Here is a 13,808-nt window from a genome sequence, read left to right as displayed (position 1 = left end):
GGGTCTACCAGGGCCCCACTGACGGCGATCTACTCGGCCCCCTAAAGACCCCCCCCCCCGACCGCCGACGGGTCACCGGGTCACCGCGAAAAGCTGCCAGCCTGACGTGAATCCTGAGCGCAGCGTGTTGCCAGTCAGTGCACGGCGGGACTTTTACAAGAGGGCGCGTGCGTGGAGGGAGGGGGAGGGGGAGGGGGGGGGGGGGGGGGGGGGGGGGGCATGCAGAGAGAAAAAAGGTCATCGAGCTCATGGAAGCCGAAGTACACGGCCTGCAGCCCCCGGCCTGCTGGTCCACGAGGGCAACGTCACTCCTTTCATTTGACTTGTTTCACTCCTGCGAGGTTTTTTCTGGGCTTCACTAAAGGTTCACAACCTCAACATAAAATGTAAAAAAAAAAAAAAAAACGAAAAGGAGGAACATAAAGAATTAAAGTAAAATGGTTCTATTGGTTTCTGCTCCAGGGCCGCGACGTCATCCGTCTCTGCTGCCAGATGTGTGTGTGTGTGTGTGTGTGCGTGCGTTCCGAGATGCTCGAGGTTTGACACGTGAACGATATCCACAACACGGAGCACTAAGCTGCACATTCTCAGAGGATTTACCGTGGAACAGACGGGGTTTAACATGTACATTCTGTTTGATACATTTATAGTGGATCTGCTTACATAAAAATAAAGTACCTCAACATCATAGTAACAATATACGCACACGGATAGTATAATAAAACTTCTTGTCCTTCTCGCCCGAGCTTGCATTGCACGACTGGACAATCTTAGTGACTTCAGCAGAAAGCTGTGAGCAACAACGGGCTCCTGTAAACAATACATGCTGTAGATGATCTGTTTTTCTTGTAATGTTTCACGTAAACTTTCCGTTGTTGAAATTCTGCCCTTTTTGATGAGCATTTTCAGCCACATTACAGGAGAAAATGCTTCCAGCAAGTTTTTCTTTTTTTTTTTTTACATTTTGTGGATACTCGCTTTTCAGTGTAAACAATAAGCTCACACACACACACACACACACACACTCACACACACACACACACACACACACACATGCACACATACACACACACACCATAGAGCCCAATCATGCGTTTCTTTTAAAAAAAGTTTTGTATTTGTTTCGTCTGCTGGACTTGATGTTGAATCCAGCTGCTCTCCTCTAATCATCCTAAATCATCTTGATCAATCGGGTGCAATAAATTCCAACCCAATCGCCGGTTCAGTGCAGCTATTACATCATTCGCTTATTGCACTTATTGAACATACGGTCTGAACCGCGGCCCTTTTTACCACTGACGTCCCGAACGGAAGCGACGCGTAAATGGGCTTTAAACGGGGGAATTGAAACTGATCTCGTGGACTCCCACTGGACCTTTTTCCAAACACATCGACGTGAAAAGTCACTTCTTTCAGGTCGGTTCATCACCTTGCATAGCCTGACAAGCTGTTGTAGTACTGTCGTTGCCAAACTGCAGGCAGACACTGTGTGCCCACCTTAAAAGGCCCCATTCAGCGCTCCCAGCCATCGTACCACTGAGTTAGAATTTGGGACGACTGAATGGACGAACCGCTCGGGGAGCCCTGACATATGGATTAGCCCACGACCAGGCAGGTTGCATTGAAGAATCAGTAAAGTAAGTGGTGCTGTAGTGGATTTTTTTAGACAGTTGGTAACCGGTCAGGTCACAGGTGAGCATCAGTACCTCTAAAATCCTCTAAGCAGAACTTTTTTAACTGTTTCCCCATGACCGTTAAGAATGAGATTTAGGGTTGTTTGGTGACGTTGGTACGGTTGTGGTACTTTTTACGACGCAGCTTCCCAGGAACAGCACTTAAGTCCTCAGTATACTTCAAACGAGGTGCTCCGGGTGTAACAGGGTGTGGCTGAGACCCCCCCACAATAAGTCCCACTGTAGGCTGCGTTCAGGGTGACATCACCGAAAGACGCCTCGGCGTCTAGGCAGCAAGATGTCGCCAAAATCATTTGCATGGTCATCCAACAGGAACACCTTAGACCCAGGAGGCAACAATTCTGAAAAATGAGGCGTGGAAGGGCCCTAAAGCTGCATTCTCTCTAATGTCCACCAGGGGGCGACTCCTCTGGTCACATTGAAGTCTATGGGGAAATTACTCTACTGACACTTTTATCCAAAGCAACTTACGTTGCATTTTTTACCCATGGCGTTTTACATTTTTGCCCAGGGACCAATTAGGGGTTAGGTGTCTTGCTCAGGGACACTTTGACATGGGACATGGAGCCAACCTTGCGGTTCCCGGCACACCCTCTGCGCCACGTCGACCCCAAGTATGGTCACTTTAGTTGACTGGCTGCAAAAACACCAATATGGCCACTGTCAAAATGCTGAACTCTTTTAAAACCGCAGTTCCCAAACCAATATTTGCCCCCCTCAGGATCAACTCCATGTCTTTCATACAGTCAATGGTCCGGGTCGTATTTCATCTGTTTGCCTCGTGATTGTCGTGCAGTAAACCTGTGATCTCATCAACCATCCCTCTCCCACAGCAGCAGCTTGCTGAGTGCTTCGGTCTGAAAGCCAGACTGACTGTAATAGGATGAACAAACCCCACCAGCAGAGACGGTTTTTACAGAAGACGAGAGCCGTTGGGGGACGGTGGCCATTCAGACCCGTTTGGTTAAGGTTCGGCTTGGTTTAGGCACAAAAGTTATGGAATCATTTCATTGAGAGAAATAACAACAGTTGTCCTCAGGAAAGGTCAAAGTGTAATCTTTAAAGTCTTTACTACTTTCTTTGCTCTCGACGGACGAGCGTCGCGCTGCGACACCCGAAGAGCGACCCAACACGTCGCATGTTGCCATTTACTGAAAGCCGAGTTGGCTTTTCAGACGGACGCCTCGGTCACGTTGCACGAGGAGGTCTGTTTGAAGCATACTGAGGGCTTGACTACGAATGGCATTGTTGTCACCAGGATGGGCGGATGCTCCGTATCTCTAACTGCATGTAGTCGGCCGCTGGTCAGATTCACTTTGCGTGGATGGGGGGGGGAGAGCGGGGTGGAGGGGCAGGAGAACCTTCGTTACACGACAGCTTTACAATCATATTAAAGTACAACAACATCTTTGAAATGAGAATTATTCCACTAAACATAACGCATAATCCCAACAGTATAAAATGCTGCTACATCCTTGTTGGATTCTCCACTCTTTGTTTGTGCTGTTTGAGCGGTTGGTCAATTATTGGTGGTTCGTTTAGCTGCTGTTAAAAGATCTCATCGAATGGGAAGCAACTCTGCCTCTTTTTGTTGTTCTGCACTGATCGAATTGAGATTTATAGGAGGGTATAAACTGAGAACCCCGATTCCCTTGATTCATTTTGTTCGTTGAATTTCAAATTTCTGTTGATCACGAATGAAACCCCAATGGTACATGAGAACACAAAGCTGAGCATCTCTCTGTTCAGAGGAAATAAAGAGGTGTCGCAGGTCGCTGTGTGGAATCCAGAGAAGAGGACGGGCGGGGACAACGTAGGCAGGAAGTCCTATCGGGTAGAGGTGGAAGGAGTGGGGGGGGGTTGGGGGTCTTTAGTCATTTAATGAACCTGGTAATTCATTGGTCAATGTGTGCCAGCGCTCAATTTTCTTGTCCTTGTTTTTAAGGCAGTCAAACCAGTGTTTGAGCCTCTCCCCGTTTGCATTGATGCCCAGAGATACTCCTCCTGCAAGAAGGCACATGGAGATCAGCAGATGCACACGCATGTGTCACATTATAACATCACCATAGTAACGGCTGAATTAAATGTGTTTTCTGTAATGGGACACGATCTATTAGCGATCAATAGGCTCAAACTCGTTGCTGTGCTGCTGATGGAATCCTTCTCGGCCTAAAGTGAAATATTGTGAAGTCCACTTCAGGCTATTACGGCTGGCCTTGCGTTTAGCGTCTCAGAGCACTTGCACTGTCACTCTGAAACGTGCTTTTTACAGATACACTCACAATAAGTGCATACAAATCACGTAGTTCGAAGCAAAAGCTTTTGAACTAAAGGTTTTTTACTGCGGCTCCATGTTGGAAGTCTGGTTCCCGTGAAGCTGAATGAATAAAAGTGGGAGCTCGAAGCTGCATTCTGTCTAATGTCCATCAGGGGGCGACACTATGAGGCCTTTCACATCCTTCTGCTGACTTCAGAATGAGCTCGAGTCGTGTCAGTGGGGTGGGCCTCTGCTTACCAATGAAGTCGTTGGACTTCCCGATGTCGTAGTCCCACACGGTCACCTCCAAGGTCTTCTTGGTGAGGTCAGCATATTTAATGTCGTAACAGAACTCCTGCAGAAAGACGGATGGATGAATATGTTTTTGTATATAAATCAAGTTACCAACTCTTCCCCATCAAAGACGTGAGAGAAGGACGGGAAGGAAACGTAGAACACAGCAGCATGCACGAGAGACATCCTTAAACACTGTAAAATACTGGACTGCTCTTTTTTGAACAAACATTTTATGTAATTTTACACAAATTTCTAATTAATCATGATATTTTGTTTTTCTAGAAAAACCCATTTGTCTCGTTAGATTAGTAAAATAAAGCCTCTGTACCGCGTCTAATTAAAGGAGATTGGTATCGCTCATCGACATCGGCGGCGTAATCAATAGTCCCCCAGCGATGAAACCAACAAGCGTTTGCTGATATCAATTTGCACCATGTGAAGGAAGGGAATTCATTCAGCATTTATATCTGCAGTGCAATCAGGGCCGTGGCTCCGCTTTAGTGGAAATCAATGCTTTGACGCCGGTGCCCCCCCCACCCGACCCCCCCCGACAGAAAGGCCAAGAGGTGATGGAGGGATACGCACGCAAAGAATGTCAGAGGAAAATGTCAAGCCGCTGGCCTCGCCGAGTGTTTGGCCGGGTACTTCGGGGACGGGCTGAACCCGTGGCACCGCGCGCCTCGGGGGCCCCGACCGCCAGTCCGGGTGCTCGGGGCCTTTGTGTCTGAAGTCGGTACGGTATTTACATCCAAAGTCTTCTTCCACACAGCGCGATGTCCATTTAGTAAGTGATGGTCCAATCAAGTGGACCATAAGCCCTTCAGGGCGGGGCTTACTGCGATTGACAGGGCTGTATACTCCATTTTATGTTCACTGGTTGCAAAAATACAAGATGGCGACGGCCGAATCGACGCGTTAGCCAAAAACCCAATGAGATAATTCTCTCTTTTTTTCAACGAGCGACTCGGTTTTTCTCTACGAGATGAAATACGAATGAATAAATCTCTTGTTTAAGAGTTCAACAAAGATTTGGATTGAAACAAAGACGTCTCATATCGCTGTTTTTAAACACGTCCACGAGGCCGCTGGGCCGCCGTCTCGCCGTCGGAGGATTTAAGACAACGGCTCAAATAGAAGTACGGATGTGGCCAGAGGACACGTGAACCACACGCATGTTAACCATAAACCCGGCACATACAAGCAGCCATAAAAAGAGAACTGGTCTCAGCGGGGTGGGGGTGGGGGGGGGGTCGGTACCTCGTGGAACTCCGGGTTGAGCGTCTTCTTCTTCACGGCCGTCTTGTGCTTTGACTTCTTGTTCTCGTCGGGCTTCAGGTACCTGCGGCAGAGGAAACGGATCAACACCTGGAAGCTGCGCCCGCCGAATCCCGGTGGGGCGTTTCAGAGCTTGAGGGGTTTCCGTCCTGCAGAGGGTGCTGTGGTACCGCCCACATCCATCACGCCGCCGCACTCAATCAGTCAGTACTTCGTGGATGTCATCGGATCAATGGCTTTTGTTTTCTCTGATGATGTTTTTATCTAAATGATTTAAATCAGTTAAAAATATTTGCTTTGATTTTCAGTGAGAGAATTTAAGATATAAATGAGAATACTGAGTCATTTATGGCAGGTTTTATATATAACTATATATATATATAGTTATAGAATTGTATAAATTAGGCTCTGAACGATGGAATGAAACTGTAATCATTGGTTTGTACATATAAAAGCTTTTAAAGTAGATATTTCTGGATCACAAAGAGTGAGAAAAAAATAATTTGGAGAAAACGACCTCGACAGAGACGTTTAGTCTCATCACAAACCTTAAGAGTTGGTCTCTGACATGAAGACAATTACGTTTTCTATTAGTGTCCTGAAATGTTTTGTTTAAATGTACAATATGAGCTGAGACCTGTAAATGTGCCGGATGGTTTGATCCAGAAGCAGGCGGCCTTTGACCCCTCGGGGACTCGCTGTCGTCAGCTGGCGAGTCAACACACTGCGCTGTATCACGTTACCGTGACAACGCCAAAAAAACACTTTGCACGACGGCGGGCATTTACTTTTTTCCTCCCCCTATATTGGAGAATTTCCACACGGGATGTGAGGTTGTTTAAAATAATTAATTCAGGAAATATTGGATGAATTAATTCGTCTCAAATAATCTCTGCTCCATTCTGCTGCTTTCGTGTGTTTTTAGGTCCCATCTTTAATCGTCACTGTTTCTGAGTGCGTTTAATAACACACGCGTGCCATCATGTTTGTTTAACTTTTTAACTTTTTCACATCTCTATGCTTGCACTGAATTGTGGGTAATTCCCTCAGGCACAGTCTGCAGAAATAAGGACTTGCGGGAAAAGGTTCATAAAGGGTTCAAAATGTCCTAAAAGCCTCGAGGATTTGACGGCGCGCCTGAAAGTCTGTGCGATCGCATTGGGCCGTTCTTCTGCAAAGGCTCAGCCTCTCATTGGCTGCGGCTCGCCGCCTTCTTTGCAGGATTTGGGAGGTTTGCTGCTGATGCACAAGGCGGTGGAAGAGTTAATGATCTCACCTCCAATGGAGAGGTTGTCATGAGGATGACGGCCTTCTCATTTAGTCCTCTCTCATATAATTACATTCGTCACGCGAGAAATGTGGCTATGCAAATGTTCTCACACGGAAGGATTTGGTGTCACAATTATTCTTTATATTAATAACGCGCGGATTAAAAAGAACAATTTTCAGTTAAAAGCTTAATGCAAACGAATACATAAACTCAAAGCTGCACGAAACAACCTTCCTGCCGGCAGCAGTCGGTTCAGGGCTTCAGTTGCAGGAACCCAGCAAACACGTCGTGAAAAATGCAATTAAGCTAAAGGTTGATTGAATTGCGGAGGCGTCGGCGGCGGCGTTTCCGTCGGGTGAAAACACATCGTTAGTGCGGATGGGTTTGTCGCGTGTGGAGGGTCGGACCTTTTCGCTCCCGTTCTGCCCTCGGCGATGATTCACACGGCACGTTGTACGTTTTGTGTCTGACGCGCTGCGTGTTGGACAGAGGTCTCCAGATAGCATTGTTTCTACACGAGGGACCGTCGGTGTAAAGCCATGTCCTTTTTTGCTTTACCCTCATCGTGTTGGCATCAGTAGTTTGATGTGGTACGAGGTTGCAGATTTCTAAAATGCTTTCTTTCCCTCAGCCGCTGTAACCGAACATTTGAAGACATCTTTGTTTGGTGCGGAGGAGCCAAGTGATGTCTGCACGCTACCTGCGCTTAAAGTGTACAACACTATGGAACAGAAGAGTCTACGCTTCCTTTCATTCCCTCTCACCCGCGCGCGTCCTTCAAGCTGCAGGGAGACGTTCTCAGCACGCAAACTGTTGCCGCGATACGAGTCGCGCCTTTGTCCCCGAGGTGTGCGCGGCGGAGTCGTGCAACTAATTGCACTTTCATTTGTCAGGCAGATGAAAGACTTGGCGGGAATGTTGAGGCGTGATAAACGGGGCTCTCCTCTCGGTTGATCACGATCACCAGGAAGCCGCCTTCTCCGCCGAAACATGCCGGCTGATCCGCTTCAGCTCTGTTTCTTTCTGGCGATTTCCACAGCTCAAGGATGGCGAAGGCGGTTTGACACTTTGACAGTTATCTCGGAAACTAAAAAGCCAATTTGCTGTGGAATATGATATCAGTATTCATGGAGCCCGGCGGCCCGCTTCTTAATGGTATTATTGACCTCCTCACTCTTTCCTCTGGCGCGAGCCAAAGGCTAGATTGTCATTCTATTCATTTTCCTTGGACACCGTTTTTTTGGGGGAAATGAAAATGAAACGCTTGCGGATACCGAACCAAACTCTTGAGAAGACAAACTCGAATCCGTTGGTGGGTCAGTTGTTTGACTATCGAATCAAGTGGCAGGAACCTGAATAGTTGTGAATTTAGGGGTGAAAAGCCGCGCCCGGGTACTGACGTCTTGACGTAGGGGTCGGAGAAGCCGTTGGCGTCCATGGCGGCGAGGTGGGCGCAGCGTATGATGCCCACCACCAGGCAGGACTTCAGGGTGTTGTACTTGAGGGAAATCATGATGCGCCCTCGTTCCTCCAGGGACTTGTCCTCTGTCTTGTTGACCTGCGGGGGGGAGGGGAGGACAACGTTTTAGTTTTTGGCGTACCGCAAGACTGTTCCTTTAGATCCCGACCGTTAACTTTTGCAACATGAAGGATTTTGCGAGCAGTAAGTCGACTGCAATGAAACGTCTTCAGCGACTTCTCGACAGTCGCGCGTCCTGGAAAATCAGCCGTGCACTGATTGGCCGATTGATGTCGCCTCCCGCTGTAAGTTAATAGCCTCATTAAAATTAATTTGGCGTGTTCTGTAGGGGACGAGGCGCACACCCGGCCTTCCCTCCGACGAGCAGAATGTTCAAAGAGGGGACCGACCCTCTGATCCGTCAGGTTTAGTCTGTTTTCACGTTCTTTCACTGCTTCTGGCCCCGAGATGCACGAGCGCGTGACTTTGTCGTGGCCCCTAAAGAGCTGTTTACCATTTGTTTTTGTTTTTCACTGCCGTGCCCAATGACTCGCAGTGCAATTTGCCAGAAAAAGTCCCACCGCTGCCGATTGCGTGAATGTGCACGGCGCTTTTCCTTTACACCAGCATTCGTTCTGTGCCACATACGTGGTGGAAGACGGTTCACATCGGCGGGGGGGAAAATGCACGCGGGCTTAACGACTTCACGCTTGCCGACGGCTACTTGAGAGCGCCTGGGCCGGCGGGAAGAACGTGCGAAATGGGACTGTGAGTTCTTTCAATTTGGTTTGTGCCATTTCGAATTGATATGCGTTAGTTTTTTTGCTCTCGGGACCCCAGCGCGTCGTACGCCGCCCTGATTGTGAAGCCCCCCGAGGCGACTTTGGGATTTTGGTTGATATGAATGAAATTGGCTTGATGACCAATTTCTGAGACCAAAAGCATGACAGTCAGAGCGAAGAGACACACAGATACTTTACGTCTTGACGTGACTTCAAGAAAGGCCGAGAAGTGCCCACTTCATCGTGTTCTTTGAGCTGCGACGGAACACATTAACAAATGTGCAAAATCTGCATTTCATAGAAACGGCTAAAGGCTGCAAGTTGAAAGAGTGCCCCCCCCCGCCCCCCCGCCCCCTTTCCTCCAGCAATAATATGAAGCTCCCCTCGGCTTCACGATGCTTTCAAGTGACTTTCTGTTTATTGTTTAGCTGTCCGGCGGAACATTTTATCATCTCGCTTCACTCCCACTGCTCCTTTGTTGTCGATTCAGTCGCAGGAGGGAATCGCCGTCTAAAGAAACCTCCGGTTGGAAGCTACAAAGAGGTTTTGTGGAAACCTTTTAAAACCATGAAATGGAATTTACTTTTCTAATATTGAAAACCCCAAATAATGCTAAATGCTAGAATAATTCTGTCTGAACGGGCAGCTATAAAAAAGTAAAAAACCTTTAAAGGAGAGGTCTTTGCTTCAAGCACGGACGGCCGTCACATTGGAAACCGTAAAAGAATAATGAAACGAGGAAGGGAAACCGTCTTGGACTGACTCGCTCTACGTGAAACGCGGTTTCTAACGAGACGTTCTGCAGGTCTGTGGAAGAACCAAAAAAAGCGCTGACGTCTTCTTTTCTATTTCACGCTCACGGATCATCAGTTGACCTTCGCCACTCAACTCGTACCGACGAACAGTCGCATTTTAAAACGGACCACGCGATATCGAGTACTGCGCCTCCGCTCGTCATCGACCGTCTGCTCTCCGTCCGCGCGACGGACCCGCCGGCCTCAGGCTCCGGTGTTAGCAACCCTTTACGCACAAAATGCCCCTCCAAGGAACCAGGGAGAACCTCAAGGAGAGCAAATCAATTACCAAACAACCGAGAATGTTCACAAAGAGACACAAAACCAGGAACACACTTAGCATTGCGCGAGACAAAGAACAACCTTGAAGCCTGCGTGCCTCGGTTCTACCTGGGGGGTTGGGGGGGGGGCATTGTTCCACAGTCCGACCGCGTTTCCTTCCTTTTCCTCTTCCCATCAATCCGCTCAAACATGAAATCAACTTACATGAACAAACACACTCTTGTGCAGTCGTGTTTGCTTATGATTTTCCAGCTAATTGTACCCTTGCCTTGGGGGGGAAACTCGATTAAGATCGCCTGGAGGATGTCCTTTAATTGGATTTAACGCACAGGATACCGGACACCTCCGACGTGACTGTCCGAAACATCCTTCTGAATGAACGTCGCTGCAGAGCTGAATGATGAGCGAGATGAGCATCGCTCTCTGCTTATTTGTATCCTGCGAGGTCCAAGCCAAATATGCCGAGGGTTCCAGGTATTACTCAGACCCCGAGGGGTCACCTGGGAAACGCACCATATCACCAGGGGGAAAGGTCAGGCGGCGACCCCGGGCGAAGGGGACTTTTCCTGTTTGACTGAGACGGCAATTTCCTAATACACAGTTTGAGGTGGAAACCTGTCATTAAACAGCGCCGATAGAAGACGGAGTACGATCTAATTGGAGAACCTGCTGCTCAAAAGCTTTAGGATTTCTTTTTTACTGAAAGAATATTGCTTTAAAAATACAAAAAGATGAAGTATAATGCTCCTGGTTTCTGCCCTACGAAATGAAAATGTACAGTGTTTTGATTTGATATTTTTACCTTTTTTTTTAAATACACAAAAACGTGGTTTTGAATCTCAAGTTTTTCTTTTCAAAAGGAATTGAGCAGAAATCCAAGTGCACCAATTGGCCCAAATGACGTCTCTGGTTTGCACACTTGGTTATGAAACAAGCAGAGCTTCACGTTCTCGGCCCATCTCTCCTGCAAATAAACGCACAGCAGAGACCGCTACTCTCCGCAGGTGCCCCCCACCCCCGTCCCCCTGGCGGCGGGTTCGGGGTTCATCCATGGGGGAGGAACGGGGGGACACATCTGGCCGGTTTACCTCGAGACTACCGAAACACAGGAGCAGCTCCTCTGTCTTCGAAAGCGCTATCTGTGTGCGCCCCGAGGGTTTCTCTGCTCATTCAGTGGGCGCCTTAACTTTTGATGTAGGAACTTAAACAGCACTATAAATTCCAAAGGTTCAGGTAGAAGATCAATCGATTTACAATGGTATGCAGCTGGTGGAATCTAATCGTTTATCTTCTTAAACTACATTTCATCTCGTGACTGGTGCATTCCACCAGGCTCACTGGCTGAACATTTAAAATGCTCCTCCGTTGGGCAAAACCCACCGTTTATACCCTTTTCCCTCCAAAATAAGAGCGTGCAAGACAAAAGTACATTTGTTCTGCCCTTTCTGTTTTTTTCTCCCCCCTATGTTGTTTGAAAGTAGACGTCACACAACTAAAGCAGAGTTAAACCGTGAAAACGGTGGTCTCTTCTTTATTTAAAAACTCGATACCGCGATTGTGACGAATATGGTGAAGGGCCTTTATTGTGAAAGGTTGGGGCAGAATGAATGGATCTGTTTTTTTTTCTCTGTGAAAGTATTCATGTCAAAAATATAGACGGAGATGAATGTATTCACGCGAACTCAACGAGGACACGACCATGTCGCTGTGTTCCCGGAGCTGGTCGTCATCACACCCGGACGGTAGCGGGTGTTAGTCCGCGCTCGTCCGGCGGGAAAGAGGCTTACGACAGCCGCTGCTGGCTGCTGGATGAGATGATTAAATTGCCTCTGCTCTATTCTCCTCGGCACGGCATCCAGAACAGAACTGCTTAACTGCTACTTCAAGAGCGAGCGGCGTCTAGTCTTCCCCCCTGTTTCCCCCTCTTTCTTTTTCTCTCTCACCGGCATCCGTCATGGCTTCACTTTGCTTTGAAGAATTTTCCATTGGAAAATTGCTAAACTTTGCTTTATGCTCTCAGTTGCTGAGGTAAGGCGTTTAATAGCAGAATGAAAAAAAAAACCCTGCTGTGGAGTTTGACACCAACATCTGCTCCACAGCTAAAGGTCCCTGCAGCATGTGGCGAAGGTCTGAGGTACCAGATGCATCAGAACTCCTCCACGGTCGCGCTGCCTCAGAAGGATTAGGAGCAGCTCAGGCCCATCCAATCTCCGCGGCTAATAGCTGTAGGAAAGCTTCCACTCCAAGCAGGTCCACCTTCAATCTTCTAAATCGTTTTCACATTTAGTCACGGCGAAGGTCTGCAGGCGACGCGACGCAGGGCGAGCTCCTCGTGGTGGAGGCTGTGAAAGCACACTGGAGTGATGCATCAGCACCAACAGTCTTACAGATGCGCCTTAATCGAGCCACAAAGGCATGAAATGTACCAACGACTTCACACTCTGTAGTCACTGTATGACAAATAACAACCACCGTACACATTTAAAATGCAGATTAAATCAACCTGGAGGGCGTCACACCAGCATGTTTGGTATTTTCAGATGTTATTTCACGCTCTCCCACGTACACGGCCGAGCATATGAGCGGAGCAGCAGTTGTGTCTCTGTAATCACGCTCTGTCCCTTTCGCTCTTCCAGCCCATTTGAAAAGGCCGTTGTTTGTGCTCGTGTCCTCCGTGCAATTACCAGCGTGTAATTGTTGACAGGCACGTCACGTGGGGGAGGGGGGCTACACGCCAGCTTGCTGACTGCTCGGCTACCGGCGCTTTCTTGAGGGGTCTCGTTGTGACTGACGTGTTGTTATGATCTCCGTTTAGTTTTTCTGGGTATTGGGGTCTGTTTCCAATGGCAGCCCCCCCCCCCCCCCCCCCCCTCCGCTGTGAAAGGTGAACGAATCAAATCAAGGCGACAGCATCGTTTGTGTATTTTCTCCACACGACACTGAAACACAATACCTGCTGGTTGTTATCGTTGTAACAACCCCCCCGACGATGACAAACAGTGACTCGGGTATTGTTCCTGCACAAATTGGGTAGTTAAGAAAAATTGCCAATAACGCAGTAAGAAACTAATGTATCAATTTAAAAAAAACAATTAGGTTTGAATACAATTGTTATAAAGAGGCCAGTAAATACAAAGCAAAACCAAAACATCAAAATGCCTCAAAGAAAAGTCTTTTCATAATACATTAATTTTCCCTTTTCATTTTTGTACACCGAAAAATGTCCTGATTGGTTCATAATGAATCGAAACGCAAAGTACGCATTCATTCGGTTTCTGTAAAGAAAAGCCCGTCTGTCATCACGACCGCTGCCTTTGAGGTACTTTGTCTTGAAACACAAGCGGGCGACGCGTCCGGACTTACGGGCAGTTGTTTCTCCAGGCAGTTGTTGAAGTTTTGATTTGGTTGGGCTTCAGCTTCTTGAGCGGGATCCGCGTCTCCCCGATGAACTCGTTGTGACGGAACTTGTCCTCGTCGCACACCGAGATCCTGGGAGGAGGAGGAGGAGAGCAGGTGGGAGGAGGAGTAGGAGGAGAGAAGGTGGGAGGAGGAGGAGGAGGAGAGCAGGTGGGAGGAGGAGTAGGAGAGAAGGTGGGAGGAGGAGGAGTAGGAGAGAAGGTGGGAGGAGGAGGAGTAGGAGGAGAGAAGGTGGGAGGAGGAGGAAGAGGAGAGCAGGTGGAGGAGGAGTATGAGGAGAG

General features: G+C 48.1%; 1 protein-coding gene across 1 annotated transcript in view; it reads right to left on the bottom strand.

Annotated features, from left to right (window-relative positions):
- Positions 1-940: 940 nt before the first annotated feature.
- The window catches only part of doc2b (double C2-like domains, beta), a 51,795-nt gene continuing 38,927 nt past the window's right edge, over positions 941-13,808 (bottom strand). Inside the window, 6 exon segments of the mRNA XM_078106957.1 lie at positions 941-3,698; positions 4,210-4,306; positions 5,506-5,587; positions 8,194-8,351; positions 13,474-13,508; positions 13,511-13,599. Coding sequence (XP_077963083.1) covers positions 3,565-3,698; positions 4,210-4,306; positions 5,506-5,587; positions 8,194-8,351; positions 13,474-13,508; positions 13,511-13,599 — 595 coding nt within the window. The 3' untranslated portion in view covers positions 941-3,564.

The sequence above is a fragment of the Gasterosteus aculeatus genome, chromosome 7 (genome assembly GCF_964276395.1).
Source record: "Gasterosteus aculeatus chromosome 7, fGasAcu3.hap1.1, whole genome shotgun sequence".
Lineage (NCBI taxonomy): Eukaryota > Metazoa > Chordata > Actinopteri > Perciformes > Gasterosteidae > Gasterosteus > Gasterosteus aculeatus.
The sequence above is the reverse complement of the archived record's forward strand: the minus strand, read 5'-3'. Positions and strand labels throughout refer to the sequence as shown.